This window comes from Pristiophorus japonicus, chromosome 1 (assembly GCF_044704955.1).
Source record: "Pristiophorus japonicus isolate sPriJap1 chromosome 1, sPriJap1.hap1, whole genome shotgun sequence".
NCBI classification, from domain to species: domain Eukaryota; kingdom Metazoa; phylum Chordata; class Chondrichthyes; family Pristiophoridae; genus Pristiophorus; species Pristiophorus japonicus.
In genome coordinates, this window is record NC_091977.1 from 225,229,939 (window position 1) to 225,254,142 (window position 24,204).

The 24,204-nt window shown below is 45.1% G+C and overlaps 1 protein-coding gene across 3 annotated transcripts in view; it reads left to right on the forward strand.

Moving 5' to 3' along the window:
• megf10 (multiple EGF-like-domains 10) overlaps positions 1 to 24,204 on the forward strand; it is a 293,005-nt gene that overhangs the window by 204,171 nt on the left and 64,630 nt on the right. For all 3 annotated transcript variants that reach the window (XM_070887065.1, XM_070887086.1, XM_070887076.1), the window contains 3 exons: positions 3,397 to 3,609; positions 8,595 to 8,769; positions 17,267 to 17,387. In XM_070887065.1, the coding sequence (XP_070743166.1) occupies positions 3,397 to 3,609; positions 8,595 to 8,769; positions 17,267 to 17,387 (509 nt within the window). The remainder of the gene's footprint in view (positions 1 to 3,396; positions 3,610 to 8,594; positions 8,770 to 17,266; positions 17,388 to 24,204) is intronic.

Below are 24,204 nucleotides of genomic sequence, written 5' to 3' on the forward strand. Positions count from 1 at the left end.
CTTTCTCTCTCATATTCTGATTTCATTTCCTGGGCTGTTGAATCTGATTATTTAGATCTCTGCTGAAAGTAAAATTGTTAAGTTGATACCATAAACCCAGATTTATCAATTATTCTTTCTCCTCATGAAACCTTCAGTCACGAAACCTTTCTCCTTGCTGGTTGTTAGTTGCACATTGTAAAATTACCAACCAATCAAGTATGCTCAATATTGTTTATCCATTGAATAGGGTAACCACATTTTATTCTGTTTCTATTTCTTTTCTACATTGGAAATTAAGGTGCCGAAATTGACCCTTTTTTGCATCCCGTTAGTACCGCCGGCAGGCGCTAACGGGGAGCAATTGCCTTTTCGCCCGGTGACAGGCAACTGTGGGGCCTAGGCGAAATTGCCCCCGAGATTTTGGCCGTGATTTAGAGTTTGCACCGCGATTTGTGCCCCGGGCTGGTGCACATCTGGCGATGACATCATCGCTGTGCGCGCCGACCCCTCACCGCCCCATACCGACCCATTTGCGTGGACATCCGCCCAGGGCGCCACTGAAAGGAAAGGTTGTCATTTTTTTTTGTCGGCCGACTTTTCCTCCTGCCCGACAATGGCAGGCCTCATCTCGTCTGGGCCGCCATCATGCAGCCCGGCACTCCTCTTTGCGTTCCGGGCCACAGCACCGGTCAAGATTGTCCCTGGTAGCCCAGTGGTGGCCACCAAAGGGCCATGCAGTCTGCAGCGGCCATCCCCCTTAAATGAAGGGGTGGGGCGCTGTGGCGCATCACCAATACGCGGAGCAGCCACGTCGCATTGACCTGTTCAGCGCGGCGCTGACCTCAGTGCCACGCTGACGTCTCAGGAGCACCCCTCCAATGAGGTGGAGAGCCTGAGACAGTGTTCCGCCATGTTTGAGGGGCGCAAATGGCAATTCCACGCCAGGGGCGGGACATCCACCCCAGGCGTTAACTGACCTGGGCCCAGAAGGATACCACCCCCGGATGAGCCACAGGGCAATTTCGGCCCCTAAGAGTTTTATTTGTTGACCTCCAAAATATTTATTTCCCTTGTACATTTAGTTAAGGACAATGACCTTATAAAATAACTGATCTAAGAGACTCACATATTAAAAGATCTTCCCTTATTAGTAAAAAAACAAAGTCTTGTTCTTGACATATCTTCTGAATATTATGTTGAAGATCTAAATGTTAAAACTTTTATATATGGATAAACTTCATAGGAGCAAGAGGACAGGGAATTAATGGCAACAAAGATTTGCAGTCCAATTTGCTTTCTGAGAATTTTTTTTTAGAAATTTAATAGAACACTGGATTGAAACATAGCACATTAATTCTTTCAGAGACAGCGCAGATATTAACAATCCATCAATCCACTTTCAAATTGTCCAAAAGTATCTCCCAACAGAAAAGGGTCAGTTCGGTGGCATTGATGATCAATACTCGATGTCACAGAGTTTTTATGAATTCACAACAGCATAGAGTAGGCTTTGTCCAAACCTTGAGTCTCTGACAAAATAAGTCGGCAACAATCAAAGCATCATTGTGTTGTGATCATCATCTCAGCTAAGTCTGGGCTATAATTCTTCAACAGCAGCTCCCAAACTCATGACCTCCACCACCTAGAAGGACAAGGGCAGCAGACACATGGGAACACCACCACCTCCAAGTTCCCCTCCAAGTTACATACCATCCTGACTTGGAAATATATCGTCATTCCTTCATCGTCACTGGGTCAAAATCCTGACAGCAGCAGTTCAAGAAGGCATCTCACTACCACCTTCTCAAGGGCAATTAGGGATGGGCAATAAATGCTGGTCTTGTCAGCGACACTCACATCCCGTGAACTAATAATTTAAAAAGCTGAGTGACAAAATAATACTACCCTGCTGCCTGGAAATAGATCATCTGTACTTAAACGGGGAAGTTACCAGGTTTTTTTTTTAAATAGTTCATTTAATTTTTAAAATAGTGTTTATTGGCCTAACATGCCAAATATAGACTCATCGGTTCTCAGTCTCTCATTGTTTGAAAATAACTTTACATAGAATGTACAGCACAGAAACAGGCCATTCAGCCCAACTGGTCCATGCGGTGTTTATGTTCCACACGAGCCTCCTTCCACCCTACTTCATCTCACTCTATCAGCATATCCTTCTATTCCTTTCTTCTTCATTTCTTATCTACCTTCCCCTTAAATGCATCTATACTGTTCGCCTCAATTACTCCATGTCGTAGCGAGTTCCACAGTCTCACCACTCTCTGGATAAAGAAGTTTCTCCTGAATTTCTCATTGGATTTATTTGTGACTATCTTATATTTGTGGCCCGTAGTTTTGATCTCGCCCACATGTGGAAACATCTGTTCTATGTCTACCCTATCGAACCCCTTCACAATTTTAAAGACCTCTGTCAAGTCATCCCCTCCAACCTTCTCTTTTCTAGAGCAAAGAGCCCGAGACTGTTCAGTCTTTCCTTATAGTTATAACCGCTCAGTTAACTGAGTTAAATCATTCAGAAAAACTGGGTTTTCATTGGTGAAAAAAATGTCTTTCAAGGCTACTGTTCACACAATCAAAAGCCCAGGCTTAGAAGATTGAGGTCCAGGTCATTCTTTGATGTGTTATTACCAGGAAGAGGGCTTACTGAGTGAAGCATCTTCACCTTGAGCAAATAACATTGAAAGCAGACGTGCAGTTCGTTTACCATCCAATGAGGTAATGTCATCATCATCATCATCATAGGCGGTCCCTTGAACGAGGATGACTTGCTTCCACATGAGTTTGCAGATGTTTCAATGAAGGACCTGATGTTCCAGTCCTGAACTCCAATTGAAGGGCTGGAAGATGTCTGTGTGTGGATTTTTTTAACGTGTGGTGTAAGTTGCACATCACCCACCACTAGGAAGCTGGATAAACACAAGGAATAGAAGGATATGTTGATAGGAGGAGATAAAGTAGGTTGGGAAGAGGCTTGTGTGGAGCATAAACACCTGCACAGATCAGTTGGGGAAAATGGCCTGTTTCTTTGCTGTAAATTCTATGCAATTTTAAATTTTTTTAAAAATCATTCATGGGATGTCTGCATTACTGGCAAGGCCAGCATTTGTTGCCCATCCATAATTGCCCTTGAGAAAGTAGTGGTGAGCCGTCTTCTTGAACCTTGTAGTGAAGGTACAAGGCGATGTTAGGGAGGGAGTTCCAGGATTTTTCCCAGCGACGATGAAGGAACGCCGATATATTTCTAAATTAAGATGGTGTGTGACTTGGAGGAGAATTTGGAGGTGGTGGTGTTCCCAGTCGCCTGCTGCCCTTGTCCTATGTAATTGCATCTTGATTTTAAAAGCTGCAATCGCTTGTAACTTTTGTTTCCAACGATGTGTTATTTTCTGCAAGGTGCCAGGATCAATGTTCCTTTGGTATGTATGGAGAAAACTGTGCTGAGAGATGCAGTTGCTTCAATGGAGGCATGTGTTACCACATCAGCGGCGCATGCCTGTGCGAACCGGGCTTCAAGGGAGATTCCTGCGAGGTTCGGATGTGTCCCGACAGAGTCTACGGAATAAAGTGTGACAAGCGCTGCCCCTGCCATCCACAAACTACACTGAGGTAAGCCTGTTAAAGCATCGTGCAAAACAAACCATCCAACAGTTAGAAGTGTGAAAATGCCACTTGTGAATGATAAAAATACAAACTTTCACCACCTCTCTCCCTCACTGCACCTGTCTGTCTCTCTTGGTCTCCCTCACTGCTTCTCTGTCTGTCTCTGTCTCTTTCTCTCCTGCTATCTCGCACTATTTTTGTCTGTCTGTCTCTCGCTATGTTTCTGTGTCTTTCTTTATCTGTCTCTCTCTCTATTTGTCTCTCTCTTTCCCTGTCTGTCTGTCTCTCTCTCTCTCTCTCTCTCTCTGTCTCGATGTATGTGTGTGTCTCTCTCTCTGTCTCTGTCACTCTCTGTCTATCTGTCTCTTTTTCAGTCTGTCTGTGTATATATACATATATATATATATACACACACATATATGTGCATTTATGAATGTATGTGTTCTTAATTGAACCAGCAAATGAGTGTACTAATCCTCCATACTGAAAGCTTCAGCTTCACAAAATAGTGCATTTTCCATTTGAGTTAATAAACCAGTATCAGTAGCTGAGTTTCACTGAGGCTGTATGTAATGTCATTTATCAAACAGAAGCATGCCTGCAACTCTGGAAGCTCACAGAGGGAGTCAAATCAATCTTGAATAACTTCAAAGCACTGTTTCTCCCTGTCAGTGACTGGCTGAAACGTATTGTTCAAAGGAACAATAACGCATAAGGCAACTATTGCACAAGTGAAGACTGAAATGCTTCTGAATGTGCTCAGACCCCATCAGTATCATTTTAACAACAGAGTAACCATTATAGAACTGTGTTATAAATGTAAATTGAGACATGGTAAATTCATTCATGCTATCGGGCCTAGTCTTGCATACCGAAACACATCCTGGGTATCAATTTGCCACAAGCCCCTGTTTGTGGCTGGCTTTCCAGTTGATATGTCTGCCTGCTGTCTCTCCTCTCCCCGCACCTCCCTGGATGACGTGCCTATTTGTGAGGATTAAAACAGCTGTCTTAAATAAGACAGGTGTTTCAGGTGGGAACAGCTGGCCATCGGACAGGTATTACAACCTGTGAGAAGCATGGTCTCCCAGAGGCACTCCGCACTGTCTTTTCCAATTACTGGTTCGGTGATGGATTCTTGAACAAATGCCGGCCTTGGTCTCGAGCTTCCAGCTCGTTTAATAGGGGCCATTTTTACAGTCTCAGTGGTGGAGCACATTAAGTTTAGTGACCACCTTGTGGGATTTCCTTTAGTTCAGCTTTAATTTGCCATGCATGGCAAGATCACAGCCCAGAATGGGCCTGGAACTGAGTGCTTATCAATAATCGTGAGTGGCGGAGGGAGGAAAATTGCATGAGTGATCAGAGTAAAATGCTGCAGGCAGCACTTACAGGGATATGGCTACATATGGAGACAAACATTATTTCAAACTTTGCAAAAGATTAAAAAAATGCTTTTAAAACGCTTTCTCAACCTTTCCCAAGGCTGTTTGGGGGACGATGACAAAAAGCAAGAAACAGGCAACAACAAAACATTGTGGAGGCAGGAAATGGAGTCTTTGGGTCAGGATCAATAAAATTGTTTTTTAATTCACCAATTTCCATAATAAATTCACATTTTTGGGGTTGGTGGATTCGGAATGACCCGTTCTCTTCTAAATCTGACGTGGAATTATGGCCCCTACCCCACCCCCGGTCTTTGCTTTTGGTTCTGCGATGCACTTGCATGGTATTAATGATGTGCTTGCTGCACGTGACACGTGTCGCACACTTACACAGTGGTACACGTTGCACAACGGTCTCACTGACGGGATGCGCGTACAAATCAAGACCTGGTTTTCAAAGAGACGAGATGATCTAAACAACAACAACAACTGTAGAGAGGCAGCGAGGTTTAGGGAGAGAATTCCAGAGCTTAGGGCCCAGGCAGCTGAAGGCACAGCCACCAATGGCGGAGCGATGGAAATCGGGGATGCGCGCGAGGCCAGAATTGGAGGAGTGCAGAGATCTTGGAGGGTTATTGGACTGAGAAGGTTACAGAGATAGAGAGGGAGCGAGCCCATGGAGAGACTTGAAAACAAGAATGAGAATTTTAACATCGAGACATTAGCTTAATCGGGAGCCAATGTAGATTAGTGAGCACAGGGGTGATGGGTGCACGGGACTGGGTGTGAGTTAATACACGGGCAGCAGGGTTTTGGATGAGCTCAAGTTTATGGAGGGTGGAAGATAGGAGGCTGGCCAGAGGAGCACTGGAATAGTCAAGTCTGGAGGTAACAAAGGCACGAATGAGGGTTTCAGCAGGGATAAGCTGAGGCAGCAAAGAGTGCAACCAGGAAATTGTGGGCTTATTTTCTGGTTTGGGATTCTTTAAAAAACACATTGTGAGCTCGCATAATTTCCTGGGGTGCCATCCCTCTCGCTCTCTCTTATATAAACCTCGAGTGATGCTCACTGGTGGCAGTGGTGGATCATGGAACCAGCTTGTTCATTCTTAGTTTTGGGGAAATAATTTTTGGGGCCATTTGTGTGAAGAATATCCCATTTAGACATATTGGACTAGCTTAAAACACAAGCCTGTTTCACACACATGATGGCTGGATCACCCTGACTAAACATTTCCTTCAAGCCCGCCCACACCTTCCCCGCAGCCATGTAATCTCCTGGCATAAGCAAAAAAAAACACAGACAAAAAAACCAAGGGCCAATAAGGGAAAGAAATACTCTGGAGAATTCCACTCTGACCCTCTCCGACGTGCCTTCATTACCGTGCCCATTATTCATGTGTAAGCTGAGACACTTAGAGGCCGAAATTGTCCCCCTCTTTAAGGTCCCCCTCTTTAAGGTCCCTAACCACCTCGAAGTAGCGGCAATGGAGCAGATAGGCCTCACCAACAGGGGGCAGACGGATGGACCGACCCGTCCTAAATTGCCCCTGGACCGGGAGCGGCAGGAATGGGTTTCCGTGCCACCCGTCAGGCACACGCTGACCCATCACCGACTGGCGGCGACCCCCTTTCCACCCCATGCGGGAAATTTGGCCCGCGGGAGCAGCGCCGCCGCCAGTCCCTACCACTGACTTGTTTCCCCTGTGGGAAGCCGTGCTTAAAAGGGCTGCCGGCGCCTCCATTTTATTTCAGTTGTCGACCGACTCCGAGGTCGGCCCGACAATGGTGGCCATGGGTTCGGCCGGGCCACCAACAGGCAGTCCGGCACCTCCTCTTGGGTACCGGGCCGCTGCCCTGGCCGAAACCCTCCCTGGTGGCCCAGTGGGCCTAACTAAACGATTTGCAGAGTTCGCAGCGGCCGTCCCCTTTAACTGAAGGGGAAGGACATTGTGACGCGTCAGCGCGACGCAGCAGGTCAGTGTCGCCATGACATCATCAGCGCAGCCGCCCCACTCTGACGCCACTTCTGCCCCTCACCACTGCCCAGAAGCTGAATTATTTTTAAAAAGCTCAAAATCGTTAGATTCTCCGCCCCATGGATTGAGACGAAGGTCAACCATGACCTTATTAAGTGGCGGAGCAGGCTCGAAGGATCAAATGGCCTTCTCCTGCTCCTATTTTTTATGGTCAAAGAGGTGGGTCTAAAGGAGTGCCGTAAAGGAGGAGAGAGAGATAGCGAGGCAGAGAGATTTAGTGAGGGAATTACAGAGCTAAGGGCCAAGGTAGCTGAAGGCACAACCGCCAATGATGGAGTGATGAAAATCGGAGCTGAGCAAGGAGGCAGAGTTGGAGGAGCGCAGAGATCTGGGTGTGTTGTAGAGCTGGAGGAGATTACAGAGATAGGGAGGGTTGTAGGGTCTGGAGGAGATTACAGTGATAGGGAGGGTTGTAGGGCTGGAGGAGATGACAGAGATAGGAAGGGTTGTAGGGCTGGAGGAGATTACAGTGATAGGGAGGGTTGTAGGGCTGGAGGAGATGACAGTGATAGGGAGGGTTGTAGGGCTGGAGGAGATGACAGAGATAGGAAGGGTTGTAGGCCTGGAGGAGATGACAGAGATAGGAAGGGTTGTAGGGCTGGAGGAGATTACAGTGATAGGGAGGGTTATAGGGCTGGAGGAGGTTACAGTGATAGGGAGGGTTGTAGGGGCTGGAGGACATTACAGTGATAGGGAGGGTTGTAGGACTGGAGGAGGTTACAGAGATAGGAAGGGTTTTAGGGTCTGGAGGAGATTACAGTGATGGGGAGAGTTGTAGGGCTGGAGGAGGTTACAGAGATAGGAAGGGTTTTAGGGCTGGAGGAGATGACAGAGATAGGAAGGGTTATAGGGGCTGGAGGAGATTACAGTGATAGGGAGGGTTGTAGGGGCTGGAGGAGGTTACAGTGATAGGAAGGGTTGTAGGGACCGGAGGAGATTACAGTGATAGAGAGGGTTGTAGGGTTGGAGGAGGTTACAGAGATAGGAAGGGTATTAGGGCTGGAGGAGGTTACAGAGATAGGAAGGGTTGTAGGGGCTGGAGGAGGTTACAGTGATAGGGAGGGTTGTAGGGCTGGAGGAGGTTACAGATATAGGAAGGGTTTTAGGGCTGGAGGTGGTTACAGATAGGAAGGGTTTTGGGGCTGGTGGAGATTACAGTGATAGGGAGGGTTTTAGGGCTGGTGGAGATGACAGAGATAGAGGGAGGGTTGTAGGGCTGGTGGAGATGACAGTGATAGAGAGGGTTGTCGAGCTGGAGGAGATAATAGAGATAGGACCGTAGCTGAGATCAGCCAACTCCACACAGAGTGCAAAACCTCAGAGCTTCCTGGACTGTATGACTTAGCGTCTCACTGAGTGAGCTGACTAAACCATCGCTGGGGCTTTGCAATGGTTTGTTTAAGGAAAAGAAGGAAAATGATCTTCCCACTCTGTCGAAATGATTACTTACGAGCAGATGATTATAGGCAGCAAAAACTGGGGTTAGTGTTTCAAGTATAACAGTTGTGCTCATAAGGCTATCCCTATGCTGCGAGGAACTGAGACCCCTTTTATCCTCTCTCACCAGCTGCCACCCCATGTCTGGCGAGTGTACATGCAAACCCGGATGGTCTGGACTGTACTGCAATGAGACATGTGCCCCTGGATTTTATGGTGTATCTTGTCATCAAATCTGCAGCTGCCAAAATGGTGCTGACTGCGACAGCGTAACTGGCCAATGCATCTGTGCCCCAGGATATAAGGTAACATGACTTGTTTACCCTGCTAAGAAATTGTGAGAGCCTTTTTTTCCCTTTAAATGAATTATAAAGGTTTGATAGGCATTTAACCATTCAGTTTCTGCTGCACTTCCCTCCCGCTATCCCCCACCCCCAATAAAAGTTCTCTTTGTTGACAGCTTTCTACAAAGCAGGCTGTGAAATTTCTCACATCTGCTATCCGTATTAATCCTGCTCAATGCACTGGTCATTTGGCCCAACTGGTCCATATTGGTGTTTATGCTCCACACGAGCCTCCTCCCACCTCTCTTCATCTCACACGACCAGCATATCCTTCTATTCCTTTCCTCCTCTTGTGTTTATCTAGCTTCCCCTTAAGTGCATCAATGCTATTCGCCTCAACCACTCCACATGGTAGCAAGTTCCACATTCTAGCCACTCACTGGATAAGGATGTTTCTCCTTGTGATATCTTCAAAGAGCACAGCGCACACAGCTCCTAACATGGCAGACAGCTCTCTCAGAAGCCTCCGGAATCTGCCTGGTTCTGTTTATTATTAACTATGCAGTTGCAGTACACAATACGTGCACATCCACAGCGTGGAGCTACAAACATTACAAGCTTACAGGCATTACACTTCTCCCTCCTTAATGAAGAAGTTATAATAACAAACATCATACATAACTTTCATGTTTATACATAACTTAGGATATAAACTTATTTTTTTCCTTATTTACAAATTTAACTTTAGCACTTGTTTTCTGTTTTGAAGAGGATACCTTAGCTCTCGAACAGAACCTTCCAAACATGGTGTTGAATCTAAACTCATTCGAGGCTCATCCTGAGGAATGTTTTCCACCACAGAATTTCCTTGATTTTCATTTGAACTCACTCTAACTTCAAGCTCTTTGTTTTCCTGACTCGGATTCAGACTTTCATTCTGATTCTCTCCTGGATTTGTTTCCAGTACATTGGATTTAGGATTTGTTACTGGTGTATCAAAACTATCTGATGAGTCAGAAATAATTGAATCATTCCCACCTTCAAGTCCTTCCATGTCTGTAGGTAAAATATGATCAATATGACAAACCTAAGCTGTCCATTATCAAACATCTTTACCAAATATGTGCGAGGACCACATATCTTCCTGGTAACCACTTTAACCATTTATGATGATGGTTCTTCACTCTCACCTTCTGGTTTAATTTCACACTTCTCTCTTTTACTCTACCTCTATCATGATTCTCTTTCTGTCTTAATTGTATCTTTTCTACGGACTGTGCCAAATTTGGTTTTAACAACGAGAATCTGGTTCGTGGCTGTCGTTTGAGAAACAACTCTGCTGGTGTTCTACCTGCGGTTGTATGAGGAGTTTTTCGAGACGGAATCAAAAAATTAGCTAATTTGTGATCCAATGGCAACTGTTGTTTCCCTGGACTTGGATCTAACATTTGTTTTATGAGGGCACGTTTTACAATTTGTACATTGCACTCTGCTGCACCATTCGAAGCAGGGCGGTATAGAAACCTAGAAACATAGAAAATAGGTGCAGGAGTAGGCCATTCAGCCCTTCTAGCCTGCACCGTCATTCAATGAGTTCATGGCTGAACATGCAACTTCAGTACCCCATTCCTGCTTTCTTGCCATACCCCTTTATCCCCCTAGTAGTAAGGACTACATCGAACTCCTTTTTGAATATATTTAGTGAATTGGCCTCAACAACTTTCTGTGGTAGAGAATTTCACAGGTTCACCACTCTCTGGGTGAAGAAGTTTCTCCTCATCTCGGTCCTAAATGGCTTACCCCTTATCCTTAGACTGTGACCCCTGGTTCTGGACTTCCCCAACATTGGGAACATTCTTCCTGCATCTAACCTGTCTAAGGTTTCTATGAGATCCCCTCTCATTCTTCTGAACTCCAGTGAATACAAGCCCAATTGATCCAGTCTTTCTTGATAGTTCAGTCCCGCCATCCCGGGAATCAGTCTGGTGAACCTTCGCTGCACTCCCTCAATAGCAAGAATGTCCTTCCTCAGGTTAGGAGACCAAAACTGTACACAATACTCCAGATGTGGCCTCACCAAGGCCCTGTACAACTGTAGCAACACCTCCCTGCCCCTGTACTCAAATCCCCTCGCTATGAAGGCCAACATGCCATTTGCTTTCTTAACCGCTTGCTGTACCTGCATGCCAACCTTCAATGACTGATGTACCATGACACCCAGGTCTCGTTGCACCTCCCCTTTTCCTAATCTGTCACCATTCAGATAATAGTCTGTCTCTGTTTTTACCACCAAAGTGGATAACCTCATTATACTTCATCTGCCATGCATTTGCCCACTCACCTAACCTATCCAAGTCGCTCTGCAGCCTCATAGCATCCTCCTCGCAGCTCACACTGCCACCCAACTTACTGTCATCCGCAAATTTGGAGATACTACATTTAATCCCCTCGTCTAAATCATTAATGTACAGTGTAAACAGCTGGGGACCCAGCACAGAACCTTGCGGTACCCCACTAGTCACCGCCTGCCATTCTGAAAAGTACCCATTTACTCCTACTCTTTGCTTCCTGTCTGACAACCAGTTCTCAATCCATGTCAGCACACTACCCCCAATCCCATGTGCTTTAACTTTGCACATAATCTCTTGTGTGGGACCTTGTCGAAAGCCTTCTGAAAGTCCAAATATACCACATCAACTGGTTCTCCCTTGTCCACTCTACTGGAAACATCCTCAAAAAATTCCAGAAGATTTGTCAAGCGTGATTTCCCTTTCACAAATCCATGCTGACTTGGACCTATCATGTCACCTCTTTCCAAATACGCTGCTATGACATCCTTAATAATTGATTCCATCATCTTACCCATTACCGATGTCAGGCTGACCGGTCTATAATTCCCTGTTTTCTCTCTCCCTCCTTTTTTAAAAAGTGGGGTTACATTGGCTACCCTCCACTCGATAGGAACTGATCCAGAGTCAATGGAATGTTGGAAAATGACTGTCAATGCATCCGCTATTTCCAAGGCCACCTCCTTAAGTACTCTGGGATACAGTGCATCAGGCCCTGGGGATTTATCGGCCTTCAATCCCATCAATTTCCCCAACACAATTTCCTGATTAATAAGGATTTCCCTCAGTTCCTCCTCCTTACTAGACCCTCTGACCCCTTTTATGTCCGGAAGGTTGTTTGTGTCCTCCTTAGTGAATACCGAACCAAAGTACTTGTTCAATTGGTCCGCCATTTCTTTGTTCCCCGTTATGACTTCCCCTGACTCTGACTGCAGGCGACCTACGTTTGTCTTTACTAACCTTTTTCTCTTTACATATCTATAGAAACTTTTGCAATCCGTCTTAATGTTCCCTGCAAGCTTCTTCTCGTACTCCATTTTCCCTGCCCTAATCAAACCCTTTGTCCTCCCCTGCTGAGTTCTAAATTTCTCCCAGTCTCCGGGTTCGCTGCTATTTCTGGCCAATTTGTATGCCACTTCCTTGGCTTTAATACTATCCCTGATTTCCCTTGATAGCCACGGTTGAGCCACTTTCCCTTTTTTATTTTTACGCCAGACAGGAATGTACAATTGTTGTAGTTCATCCATGCGGTCTCTAAATGTCTGCCATTGCCCATCCACAGTCAACCCCTTAAGTATCATTCGCCAATCTATCCTAGCCAATTCACGCCTCATACCTTAAAAGTTACCCTTCTTTAAGTTTTGGACCATGGTCTCTGAATTAACTGTTTCATTCTCCATCCTAATGCAGAATTCCACCATATTATGGTTACTCTTCCGCAAGGGGCCTCGCACAACGAGATTGCTAATTAATCCTCTCTCATTACACAACACCCAGTCTAAGATGGCCTCCCCCCTAGTTGGTTCCTCGACATATTGGTCTAGAAAACCATCCCTTATGCACTCCAGGAAATCCTCCTCCACCGTACTGCTTCCAGTTTGGTTAGCCCAATCTATGTGCATATTAAAGTCACCCATTATAACTGCTGCATGCACCCCTAATTTCCTGTTTGATGCCCTCCCCAACATCACTACTACCGTTTTTTGCCCTTTGGTGTTCTGCAGCTCTACCCATATAGATTCCACATCATTCAAGCTAATGTCCTTCCTAACTATTGCATTAATCTCCTCTTTAACCAGCAATGCTACCCCACCTCCTTTTCCTTTTATTCTATCCTTCCTGAATGTTGAATACCCATGGATGTTGAGTTCCCAGCCCTGATCATCCTGGAGCCACGTCTCCGTAATCCCAATCACATCATATTTGTTAACATCTATTTGCACAGTTAATTCATCCACCTTATGGTGGAACCTTGGTATGTCTCACACCATTTTTGCTCGTGAATTGTGCAAATTGTTCTGAACGAAATTGTGCTCCATTATCCAAAACAATTTCTTCTGGGAGGCCAAATAAAGAAAATAATTTTCGCAAAATGTCCAATGTTTTACTTGTTATTTTTAACATTGAAAACACCTCAACCCACTTCGAATGGCTATCAATCACAATGAACAATTGTTGTCCTTCTAACTCAGCAAAATCAATATGTAGCCTTTGCCACAACCTGGGAGGCCATTTCCATGGCTGTAATGGTACTGGTGGTGGTTGCTTGCTTACCGATTGACATGTCGTACACTGACTCACGATGTACTCTGTATCTTTATCAAGACCTGGCCACCATAAATAACTGCATGCAAAACTCTTGGTCAAGCACATTCCCAGGTGCTAGTCATGGAGGTCTCCTAATAATTTGGACCTGAATTTATTTGGTATAACCACTCTTGCACCCCACATGATACAATCTTTATCGACTGATAATTCATTCCTATGAATGAAGAATGGATGTGTATCTTTGTCTGTTACCTGGTTTGGCCACCCATTTGCAATATACTCATCAACCTTTGACATCACTGGGTCACGTTTGGTTGCTCTACCAATCTCTTCAGCTGTAACTAGCAATTAATCAATGTATGAAAAATAAAACACTTCTTCCCTATCGGGTGTAACTTGTGATGGGGAAGGCAATCTAGACATTGCATCAGCATTACTGTGATCAGCTGATCATCTGTATTCAATATCATATGTATATGCTGACAAAATCAAAGCCCATCTCTGCATTCGGGCTGCAGCTAATGTTGGAACTGGGGACTTTGGATGGAGGATTGCTGTTAGGGGCTTATGGTCCGTAACGATGGTAAACTTACGACCATACAAGTATTTGTGAAACTTCTTGACCCCAAAAATTAATGCCAAAGCTTCCCTTTCAAGTTGCGCATAATTACTCTCACTGGCACTGAGAGTGCGTGAAGCAAAAGCAATTGGTCTCTCCTCCCCACTACTTGATACATGAGAGATTACTGTCCCAACGCCATACGGAGCGGCATCACATGATAGCTTAATCTCTTTAGATATGTCATAATGAACTAACATGGTGCTCTCCACTAATTTGCTTTTACACTCCTTGAATGCTGTAGCGCATTCTTTTGACCACTTCCAGTGGACCTGTTTTTTCAATAGTTCATTCAGTGGATGTAATACTGTAGCCAAATTTGGTAGGAACTTCCCATGGTAGTTCAAAAGACCCAAGAATGAACGAAGTTCAGTGACATTCCTGGGAGTGGGTGCATTTCTAATTGCATCCAATTTTTCGATGGTTGTATGTAAACCATCTTTGTCCACTCTGTACCCTTAGTACTGCACTGAGTTTTTAAATAACTCACACTTACGAGCAGACACTCGTACTCTGTGCTTCTCTAGCCTTTTGAGGACTTCATTCAATATGTTATTATGAATTTGTCTATCTGGTGTTGAAATTAGTATGTCATCCAAATAACCTACTACCCCTTCAATACCTTGCAAAATCTGATTCATCACCCCTTGGAATATGGCAGGGGCAGAAGACATTCCAAACGGTAGCCTATTAAATTGATATATGCCTAGATAAGTATTTATAGTCAAACATGACTTGGACTCCTCATCTAGTTCAAGCTGTAAGTAGACATTCGTAAGATCCAGTTTTGAGAAGATCTGACCGCCTGTCAGTGTTGTGAACAAATCTTCTATATTCGGCAAGGTATTGGGGACATTACTCTCTAGAACCTGGTTTACAGTTACTTTATAATCACCACACATTCTTACCTTACCATCAGACTTAGTTACAACAACAATGGGTGTAGCCCAATTGCATAGATCTATCTTACAAATAATGTTCTCAGTCTCTAGTCTTTTGAGTTCTTGCTCAACTTTTTCCTTGAGTGCATATGGTACGGAACGTGGCTTGTAGTAAACCGATCTAGCGTCCTTCTGTACCCTGACACTTGCCTTGAAGCCTTGGATCGGACTGCATACTTCGCAGAACACCTTCGGATACTTCGTGATAACCTCATCCGTTGATGAAAATCTTACTCCAATCCAGCTTCAGTGAGCTCAACCAATTTCTTCCTAGTAAGGCAGACTTGTCTCCTTTCACTACTATTAGAGGCAAGTTCTGAAATTTGATCTTTATATTTCACCGGTACGGTGATATGACCTACCACAGGAATTTTCTCTCCCGAGTAGCCTCGTAGCTCTAACTTTGATTTCTCCAGTTGAAAATCACGCAATTTGGCGCGATGTAGTGACTCCGGTACTACACTCATGGATGCACTCGTGTCAATTTCCATTATTATCTTGAATCCCGCAACATCTAAGTGGATTTTGATGCTTTCTGAATCGCTGTCTGTTAACCTCGTGCTCCTGATGATGTGTAACTCTAACATCTCCTCGTCCTGTTGTTGTTCTTCCATGCTATGTCGTCTCTTGGGATTTCTACTCATAGCTTTGAACGCTGGACTCATAGCTTTAAAAACTGGTTTACCCTTCAGTCGGCATGCCTTCGCAAGATGCCCAGTCTTTCTGCAGAAGAAACACTCTGCATTCACGTATGGACAACTTTAGCAATGTGTTGTCCCAGGCACTTATAGCACGACTTCGATGCTCTGTTAGAATTTCCAGTTTCTGAGACTTTGGGCGGCCACCGTCTTTTACTTTGAATCTGCAAGTGATTTACCTCGGTTGACTGACGACCGTAATTATTATTTAATTCTCGGGAATATTGTTCGGCCATGCCCATCGATCTTGCTGTCTGGCAAGCAATCTCAAAAGTCATGTCATCCATCATCAATAACTTCCTTCTGATCGCACCATTTTTCACCCCACAAACAAAACAATCCCATAATGCTCGGTTTTGAAAGTTTCCAAAATTACAGTGCATCGATAGCTTTTTTAATGCTACGATGTAATCACTGATACTTTCATCAGCCTTTTGATTCCGAATCCTGAAACGATAGCTTTCAGCAATTTCTAACGGTTTGGGGTTATAGTGCTGCTCCAGCTTCATTAAAATCTCTTTAAGCGTTGTGTCCTTTGGCTCGTCAGGCACAAGCAGATTTACAAGGGTTTCGTACAATGTCGGACCTGCCTCCGATAAGAAGATCGCTTTCTTACATTCCAACACAGCCCGGTTCTGGACTACATTGTCTGGAACTTCGATTATGTTATTTGCAGTGAAATACATTTCTAGCCGATCCACATACGCTTTAAAATGTTCCCGATCGTGTCCATATTCCCCTAAATGTCCGATTGCACCTGCCATTTTAATCTCTAGCTGTTCACGCCATGTGCTGTATTTTACCTCGGATTTTTGTAGCTTTTTCCAAAGACAGAAACTTCCAATGTCTCTCTGTCGACTGGCTGAATCTTTCACCAATAAAATTTAAGCTTTAAATCATCCGAAAAATCCCATCTCATCGCCAGATGTGATATCTTCACAGAGCACAGCACACACACCTCCTAACATGACAGGCAGCTCTCTCGGAAGCTTCCGGAATCTGCCTGGTTCTGTTTATTATTAACTCTGCAGTTGCAGTACACAATACGTCCACATCCACAGTGTGGAGCTACAAACATTACAAGCCTACAGACATTACACTCCTGAATTCTTTATTGGATTTATTCGTGACTATCTTATATTGATAGGTCCTAGTTCTGGTCGCCCCCACAGATTCTCGACGTCTACCCCATCAAACCCCTTCATAATTTTCAAGACCTCTATCAGGTCAACCCTCAACCTCCTCTTTTCTAGAGAAAAGAGCCCCAGCATGTTCAGTCTTTGCTCATATTCATCTCTTTAAGAGATATTCTTTGCAGAAAAGCAGTGATTTGAAGCAATTCATATTTCTCTCTAACAGAAATACTTGCATTTATATAGCGCCTTTCATGACCTCAGGACGTCCCAAGCGCTTTACAACCAATGAAGTACTTTTTGGAGTATTGTCACTGTTGTAATGTAGGAAACACAGCAGCCAATTTGTGCACAGCAAGCTCCCACAAACAGCAATATGATAATGACCAGATAATCTGTTTTTTTTAGTGATGCTGATATGCTAACGATTAATATCTACTATTGTTTTCCAATTTTAGAATCTCTTCCTTTTTTAACTCTTAAATATCATTCCATTTCAATTATTCCACAGGGTTCTGATTGTTCAATTCCTTGTCCAGCTGGTACCAATGGAGTCAACTGCTCCTCCACCTGTGACTGCAAAAATGAAGCATTCTGCTCGCCAATAGATGGCTCGTGTACCTGTAAAGCAGGTAAGAGAGTTCCGTAATACATAGGGCAGAAATCTGAACATATGTTTTGTTAGGGTGTGCTTCTTCACCGCTTAGAGCATTTTAAAAAAACAGTTAGCCTTGCATACACCAGCTTCCCGCTCTTCACATTCATTATTTTTGGGAGCTTTTATATGGTACATTTTTGTAAACTTGCATTTATATAGCGCCTTTAATATAGTAAAACATCCCAAGGGGCTTCGCAAGAGCGATTATTAAACACAATTTGACACCAAGCCACATGAGGAGAAATTAGGATAGATAACCAAAAGCTTGATCAAAGAGAAGGTTTTGAAGGAGCTTCTTAAAGGAGCAGAGAGAAGTCTAGAGGATTAGGGAGGGAATTCCAGAGCTTAGGGCCTAGGCAGCTGAAGGCACGGCCACCAACGGTGGAGTGAAGGAAATCGGGGATGCACAGGAGGCCAGAATTAGAGGAGCGCAGAAATCTCGGAGGGTTGTAGGCTGGAGGAGATTATAGAGATATGGAGGGGCGAGGACTTGTAGGAATTAGAAAACCAGAATGAGAATTTTAAAATTGAGGCGTTGCTGGACCAGGAGCCACTGTATGTCAGCGAGCACAGGAATTGATTGAGACTCTCAGCCACCCTTGCAAGGACATTAAGACTTCTAGTGACTGGTACCGAGTGACTCACTAAAGTAGTTAAAAGTTTTGATGCTTAAAAACCTGCCATGCAGATCGGAGCGAGTGTGAAGAAATCAAATCATGTCATCTCACTATCATTCCTGTTGCCAGGAGACAACCAATGCATTTTAAAATGAATTCCAGTTTCACAAAAGTGCAAAATTTTGACCTTGCTGATACTGGGATGGTAGGTGTTCAAAACTGGTGCCTGGGGATGCTGTTACTATGACATTGATATGAGGGCTTCACATTACTAAATCTATGTCTGCATGTAAATGGAGCTGTCGGAAATTGGTTAGGGAAAAGGAACTCGATTGTTTTCTAAATATATTTAAACCATTTCAAAGAAATTCATTTTCATTCTTTTTTTTTGACGCCCTTTTACAATTGATGATTAATGCAAGGAAGGGTATTGTTCCGCAAATCCTACCAGTCCTTTTTTAATTTCACTACATTGGCCATTTTTTACATGACCCCAGACAGTTAGTATCAGCGCGTTATTTAATGGGGCGGGGTGGGGGGAGGGTGCAGTGGAGAGAGGGTGGGGAACTTAACTGTCAAACTAAATCCTGTGCTCACCTGATATTCAAGAATATTATTTTACACATTGAGTTGTTTTTATCTCGAATGCACTACCTGAAAGGGCGGTAGAAGCAGACTCAATAGTAACTTTCACAAGGGAATTAGATAAATACTTGAAGGGGAAAAATTTGCAGGGCTATGGGAAAAGAGCAGGGGAGGGGGACTAATTGAACAGCTCTTTCAAAGAGCCACCACATGCACAATGGGCCGAATGGCCTCCTTCTGTGCTGTAAGATTCTATGATAATTACTTTAATGGAGTAAACAAGGAGAAACTGTTTCCACTAGCAGGCAGGCCAATAACCAGAGGACACAGATTTAAGGTAATTGGCAAAAGAACCGGAGGGGAGATAAAGGGCAGCGATTTATTGTGATCTGGAATGTACTGCCTGAAATGGCGGTAGAAGCAGATTCAATAGTAACTTTGAAAAGGGAATTTGATATAATTTGAAAATAAACAATTGCAGGGCTATGGGGAAAGAGCCATCTATTCCCAGTCAAAGTAAAGCATTAAAACTGTTCTAATTGGGGGAAAAATAAATGGTTTTGCACAGCTGCCTCTGGCAGACTCCCATAAGCCCAGAGAGATCAAGACAGCTAAAGCAGCACATACCACAGCAGGGGAGAGAGAAACTAATTGTTCATTGTTGAAAGTACGCTATCAGATTTATAGAATGATACAGCATTGAAGGATACTGTTCGGCCCATCCTGCCCGTGCTGGCTCTTTGAAAGAGCTATCCAATTAGTCCCACTACTCTTTCCCCACACCCCTGCAGATTTTTCCTTTTCAAGAATTTATCCGCTTTCCTTTTGAAAGTTACTATTGAATCTGCTTCCACTGCCCTTTCAGGTAGTGGATTCCAAATCATAACAACTCGCTGTGTAAAAAAAATGTCTCCTCATCTTCCCTCTGGTTCTTTTGCCAATTACCTTAAATCTGTGCCTTCTGGTTATCGACCCTCCTGCTAGTGGAAACAGTTTTTCCTTATTTACTCTATCAAAACCCTACATTTACTTGTAATCTTTGAGATTCTTCTTCAGCAAGTGGAAAAACTTTGCACCAGAGAAAAATTCCTTGACAAACACACTGGACTGAACTGAAGGGATGGTTTTCCAGACCAATATGTCGAGGAACCAACTAGGGGGGAGGCCATCTTAGACTGGGTGTTGTGTAATGAGAGAGGATTAATTAGCAATCTCGTTGTGAGAGGCCCCTTGGGGAAGAGTGACCATAATATGGTGGAATTCTACATTAGGATTGAGAATGAAACAGTTAATTCAGAGACCATGGTCCAGAACTTAAAGAAGGGTAACTTTGAAGGTATGAGGCGTGAATTGGCTAGGATAGATTGGCGAATGATATTTAAGGGGTTGACTGTGGATGGGCAATGGCAGACATTTAGAGACCGCATGGATGAACTACAACAATTGTACATTCCTGTCTGGCGTAAAAATAAAAAAGGGAAGGTGGCACAACCGTGGCTATCAAGGGAAATCAGGGATAGTATTAAAGCCAAGGAAGTGGCATACAAATTGGCCAGAAATAGCAGTGAACCTGGGGACTGGGAGAAATTTAGAACTCAGCAGAGGAGGACAAAGGGTTTGATTAGGGCAGGGAAAATAGAGTACGAGAAGAAGCTTGCAGGGAACATTAAGACGGATTGCAAAAGTTTCTATAGATATGTAAAGAGAAAAAGGTTAGTGAAGACAAACTTAGGTCCCCTGCAGTCAGAATCAGGGGAAGTCATAACGGGGTACAAAGAAATGACAGACCAATTGAACAAGTACTTTGGTTCGGTATTCACTAAGGAGGACACAAACAACCTTCCGGACATAAAAGGGGTCAGAGGGTCTAGTAAGAAGGAGGAACTGAGGGAAATCCTTATTAGTTAGGAAATTGTGTTGGGGAAATTGATGGGATTGAAGGCTGATAAATCTCCAGGGCCTGATGGACTGCATCCCAGAGTACTTAAGGAGGTGGCCTTGGAAATAGCGGATGTATTGACAGTCATTTTCCAACATTCCATAGACTCTGGATCAGTTCCTATCGAGTGGAGGGTAGCCAATGTAACCCCACTTTTTAAAAAAGGAGGGAGAGAGAAAACAGGGAATTATAGACCGGTCAGCCTGACATCAGTAGTGGGTAAAATGATGGAATCAATTATTAAGGATGTCATAGCAGCGCATTTGGAAAGAGGTGACATGATAGGTCCAAGTCAGCATGGATTTGTGCTTGACAAATCTGGAATTTTTTGAGGATGTTTCCAGTAGAGTGGACAAGGGAGAACCAGTTGATGTGGTATATTTGGACTTTCAGAAAGCTTTCGACAAGGTCCCACACAAGAGATTAATGTGCAACGTTAAAGCACATGGGATTGGGGGTAGTGTGCTGACATGGATTGAGAACTGGTTATCAGACAGGAAGCAAAGAGTAGGAGTAAATGGGTACTTTTCAGAATGGCAGGCAGTGACTAGTGGGGTACCGCAAGGTTCTGTGCAGGGGCCCCAGCTGTTTACATTGTACATTAATGATTTAGACGAGGGGATTAAATGTAGTATCTCCAAATTTGCGGATGACACTAAGTAGTGGCAGTGTGAGCTGCGAGGAGGATGCTACGAGGCTGCAGAGTGACTTGGATAGGTTAGATGAGTGGGCAAATGCATGGCAGATGAAGTATAATGTGGATAAATGTGAGGTTAAACAGAGAGACAGACTATTATCTGAATGGTGACAGATTAGGAAAAGGGGAGGTGCAACGAGACCTGGGTGTCATGGTACATCAGGTCATTGAAGGTTGGCATGCAGGTACAGCAGGCGGTTAAGAAAGCAAATGGCATGTTGGCCTTCATAGCGAGCGGATTTGAGTACAGGGGCAGGGAGGTGTTACTACAGTTGTACAGGGCCTTGGTGAGGCCACACCTGGAGTATTGTGTACAGTTTTGGTCTCCTAACTTGAGGAAGGACATTCTTGCTATTGAGAGAGTGCAGCGAAGGTTCACCAGACTGAATCCCGGGATGGCGGGACTGACATATCAAGAAAGACTGGATCAACTGGGCTTGTATTCACTGGAGTTCAGAAGAATGAAAGGGGATCTCATAGAAACGTTTAAAATTCTGATGGGTTTAGACAGGTTAGATGCAGGAAGAATGTTGGGGAAGTCCAGAACCAGGGGTCACAGTCTAAGGATAAGGGGTAAGCCATTTAGGACCGAGATGAGGAGAAACTTCTTCACCCAGAGAGTGGTGAACCTGTGGAATTCTCTGCCACAGAAAGTTGTTGAGGCCAATTCACTAAATATATTCAAAAAGGAGTTAGATGTAATCCTTACTACTAGGGGGATCAAGGGGTATGGCGAGAAAGCAGGAATGGGGTACTGAAGTTGCATGTTCAGCCATGAACTCATTGAATGGCGGTGCAGGCTCGAAGGGCCGAATGGCCTACTCCTGCACCTATTTTCTATGTTTCTATGTTTCTATGAACTGGCATCAAATTGTTGTTTTGTCATACCTGACTCCAGTTTACGTTTGTTCCACTCACATTCTACTTCAAACTATAAAAATATAATTTCATTCTCGAGATGTGCACGTTGCTCCAAGACCGGCATTTATTGCCCATCCTCTGGTTGCATCTCTCAAAAGTGGTGGTGGGCCTTCTTCTTGAACTGCTGCAGTCCGTGTGGTTAAGATGCTCCCACAGTGTAGGGAGTTGCAGGATTTTGTCCCAGAGGCGATGAAGGAAACCTCATTAAACTGAACCATCCATTTATATATTACTTTTAATTTTTGCCTCAAATTACATACATTGCATGTATGTAGCAGGTATCAGTATCTTGAGTTTATGCCTTCAGCTACCAAGGCCCTAAGCTCTGGAATTCCCTCCCTAAACCTCTCCACCTCTCTTTCCTCCTTTAAGATGCCCCTCAAAACTTACCTCTTTCATCTGTCCTTATATCTCCTCTTGGGGCTCGGTGTGAAATTTTGTCTGATAACGTTCTTGTGAAGCACCTTGGGAAGTTTTACTAGGTTAAACGAGCTGTATAAACACAAGGGGGTAGTAATTCGGTCTGTTGCCGCCCCTGTTCGTGCCCTGGAGGTGCGGTAATGGCACCAGAAATCATTAGCGGGTGGGCGGCCAGCTTCCAGCCCCCCGCCGGGACATTGGGTGCCAGTTTTGCGGGGGCGAAGAGCAGCACCTTCCAGGAGAGGTGAGCCTGTGTGCAACGCCCCTGGTTGCAACACCGTTCCTAAATTTGTTTTCTGGGGGACCCGTAGCACCTAGTTGCACGCCCTCACAGCCAACACCTCACAGCCATCGACACCCCACAGCCAACACCACCCCACAGCCAACGACACCCCACAGCCAACGACACCCCACAGCCAACGACACCCCACAGCCAACGACACCCCACAGCCAACACCACCTCACAGCCGACACCTCACAGCCATCGACACCACACAGCCAACGACACCCCACAGCCAACGACACCCCACAGCCAACACCACCTCACAGCCGACACCTCACAGCCATCGACACCGCACAGCCAACACCACCCCACAGCCGACACCACACAGCCATCGACACCACACAGCCAACGACACCTCACAGCCGATACCTCACAGCCAACGACACCCCACAGCCGACACCACACAGCCAACGACACCTCACAGCCGATACCTCACAGCCGACACCTCACAGCCAACGACACCTCACAGCCGACACCACCCCACGGCCGACACCACCCCACGGCCAACACCACCCCGCGGCCAACACCACCTCACGGCCAACGACACCTCACAGCCGACCCTCACAGCCGACAAGCTCCCCGCTGGAATGGAACTAAACTACAGAACCAGTGGAACCTTCAATCTCCGCCGTCTCCAGGCCAGGTCCAAGACCACTCCAACCTCTGTCGTCGAGCTACAGTACGCGGACGACGCCTGTGTCTGCGCACATACAGAGGCTGAACTCCAGCACATAGTCAACGTATTTACTGAGGCGTACGAAAGCATGGGCCTTATGCTAAACATCCGTAAGACAAAGGTCCTCCACCAGCCTGTCCTCGCCGCACAGCACTGCACCCTGTCATCAAGATTCACGGCGTGGCCCTGGACAACGTGGACCACTTCCCATGTCTTGGGAGCCTCCTATCAACAAGAGCAGGCATCGACGATGAGATTCAACACCGCCTCAAATGCGCCAGTGCAGCCTTCGGCCGCCTGAGGAAGAGTGTTTGAAGACCTGGACCTCAAAACTGCCACCAAGCTCATGGTCTACCGGGCTGTAGTAATACCCGCCCTCCTGTATTGCTCAGAAACATGGATCATGTACAGTAGGCACCTCAAGTCGCTGGAGAAATACCACCAATGATGTCTCCGCAAGATCCGACAAATCCCCTGGGAGGACATGGGCACCAACATTAGCATCCTCGACCAGGCCAATATTCCCAGCATCAAAGCACCGACCACACTTGATCAGCTCCGCTGGGCAGGCCACATAGTCCGCATGCCAGACACATAATACCCAAAGCAAGCGCTCTACACTGAACTCCTTCACGGCAAACAAGCCAAAAGTG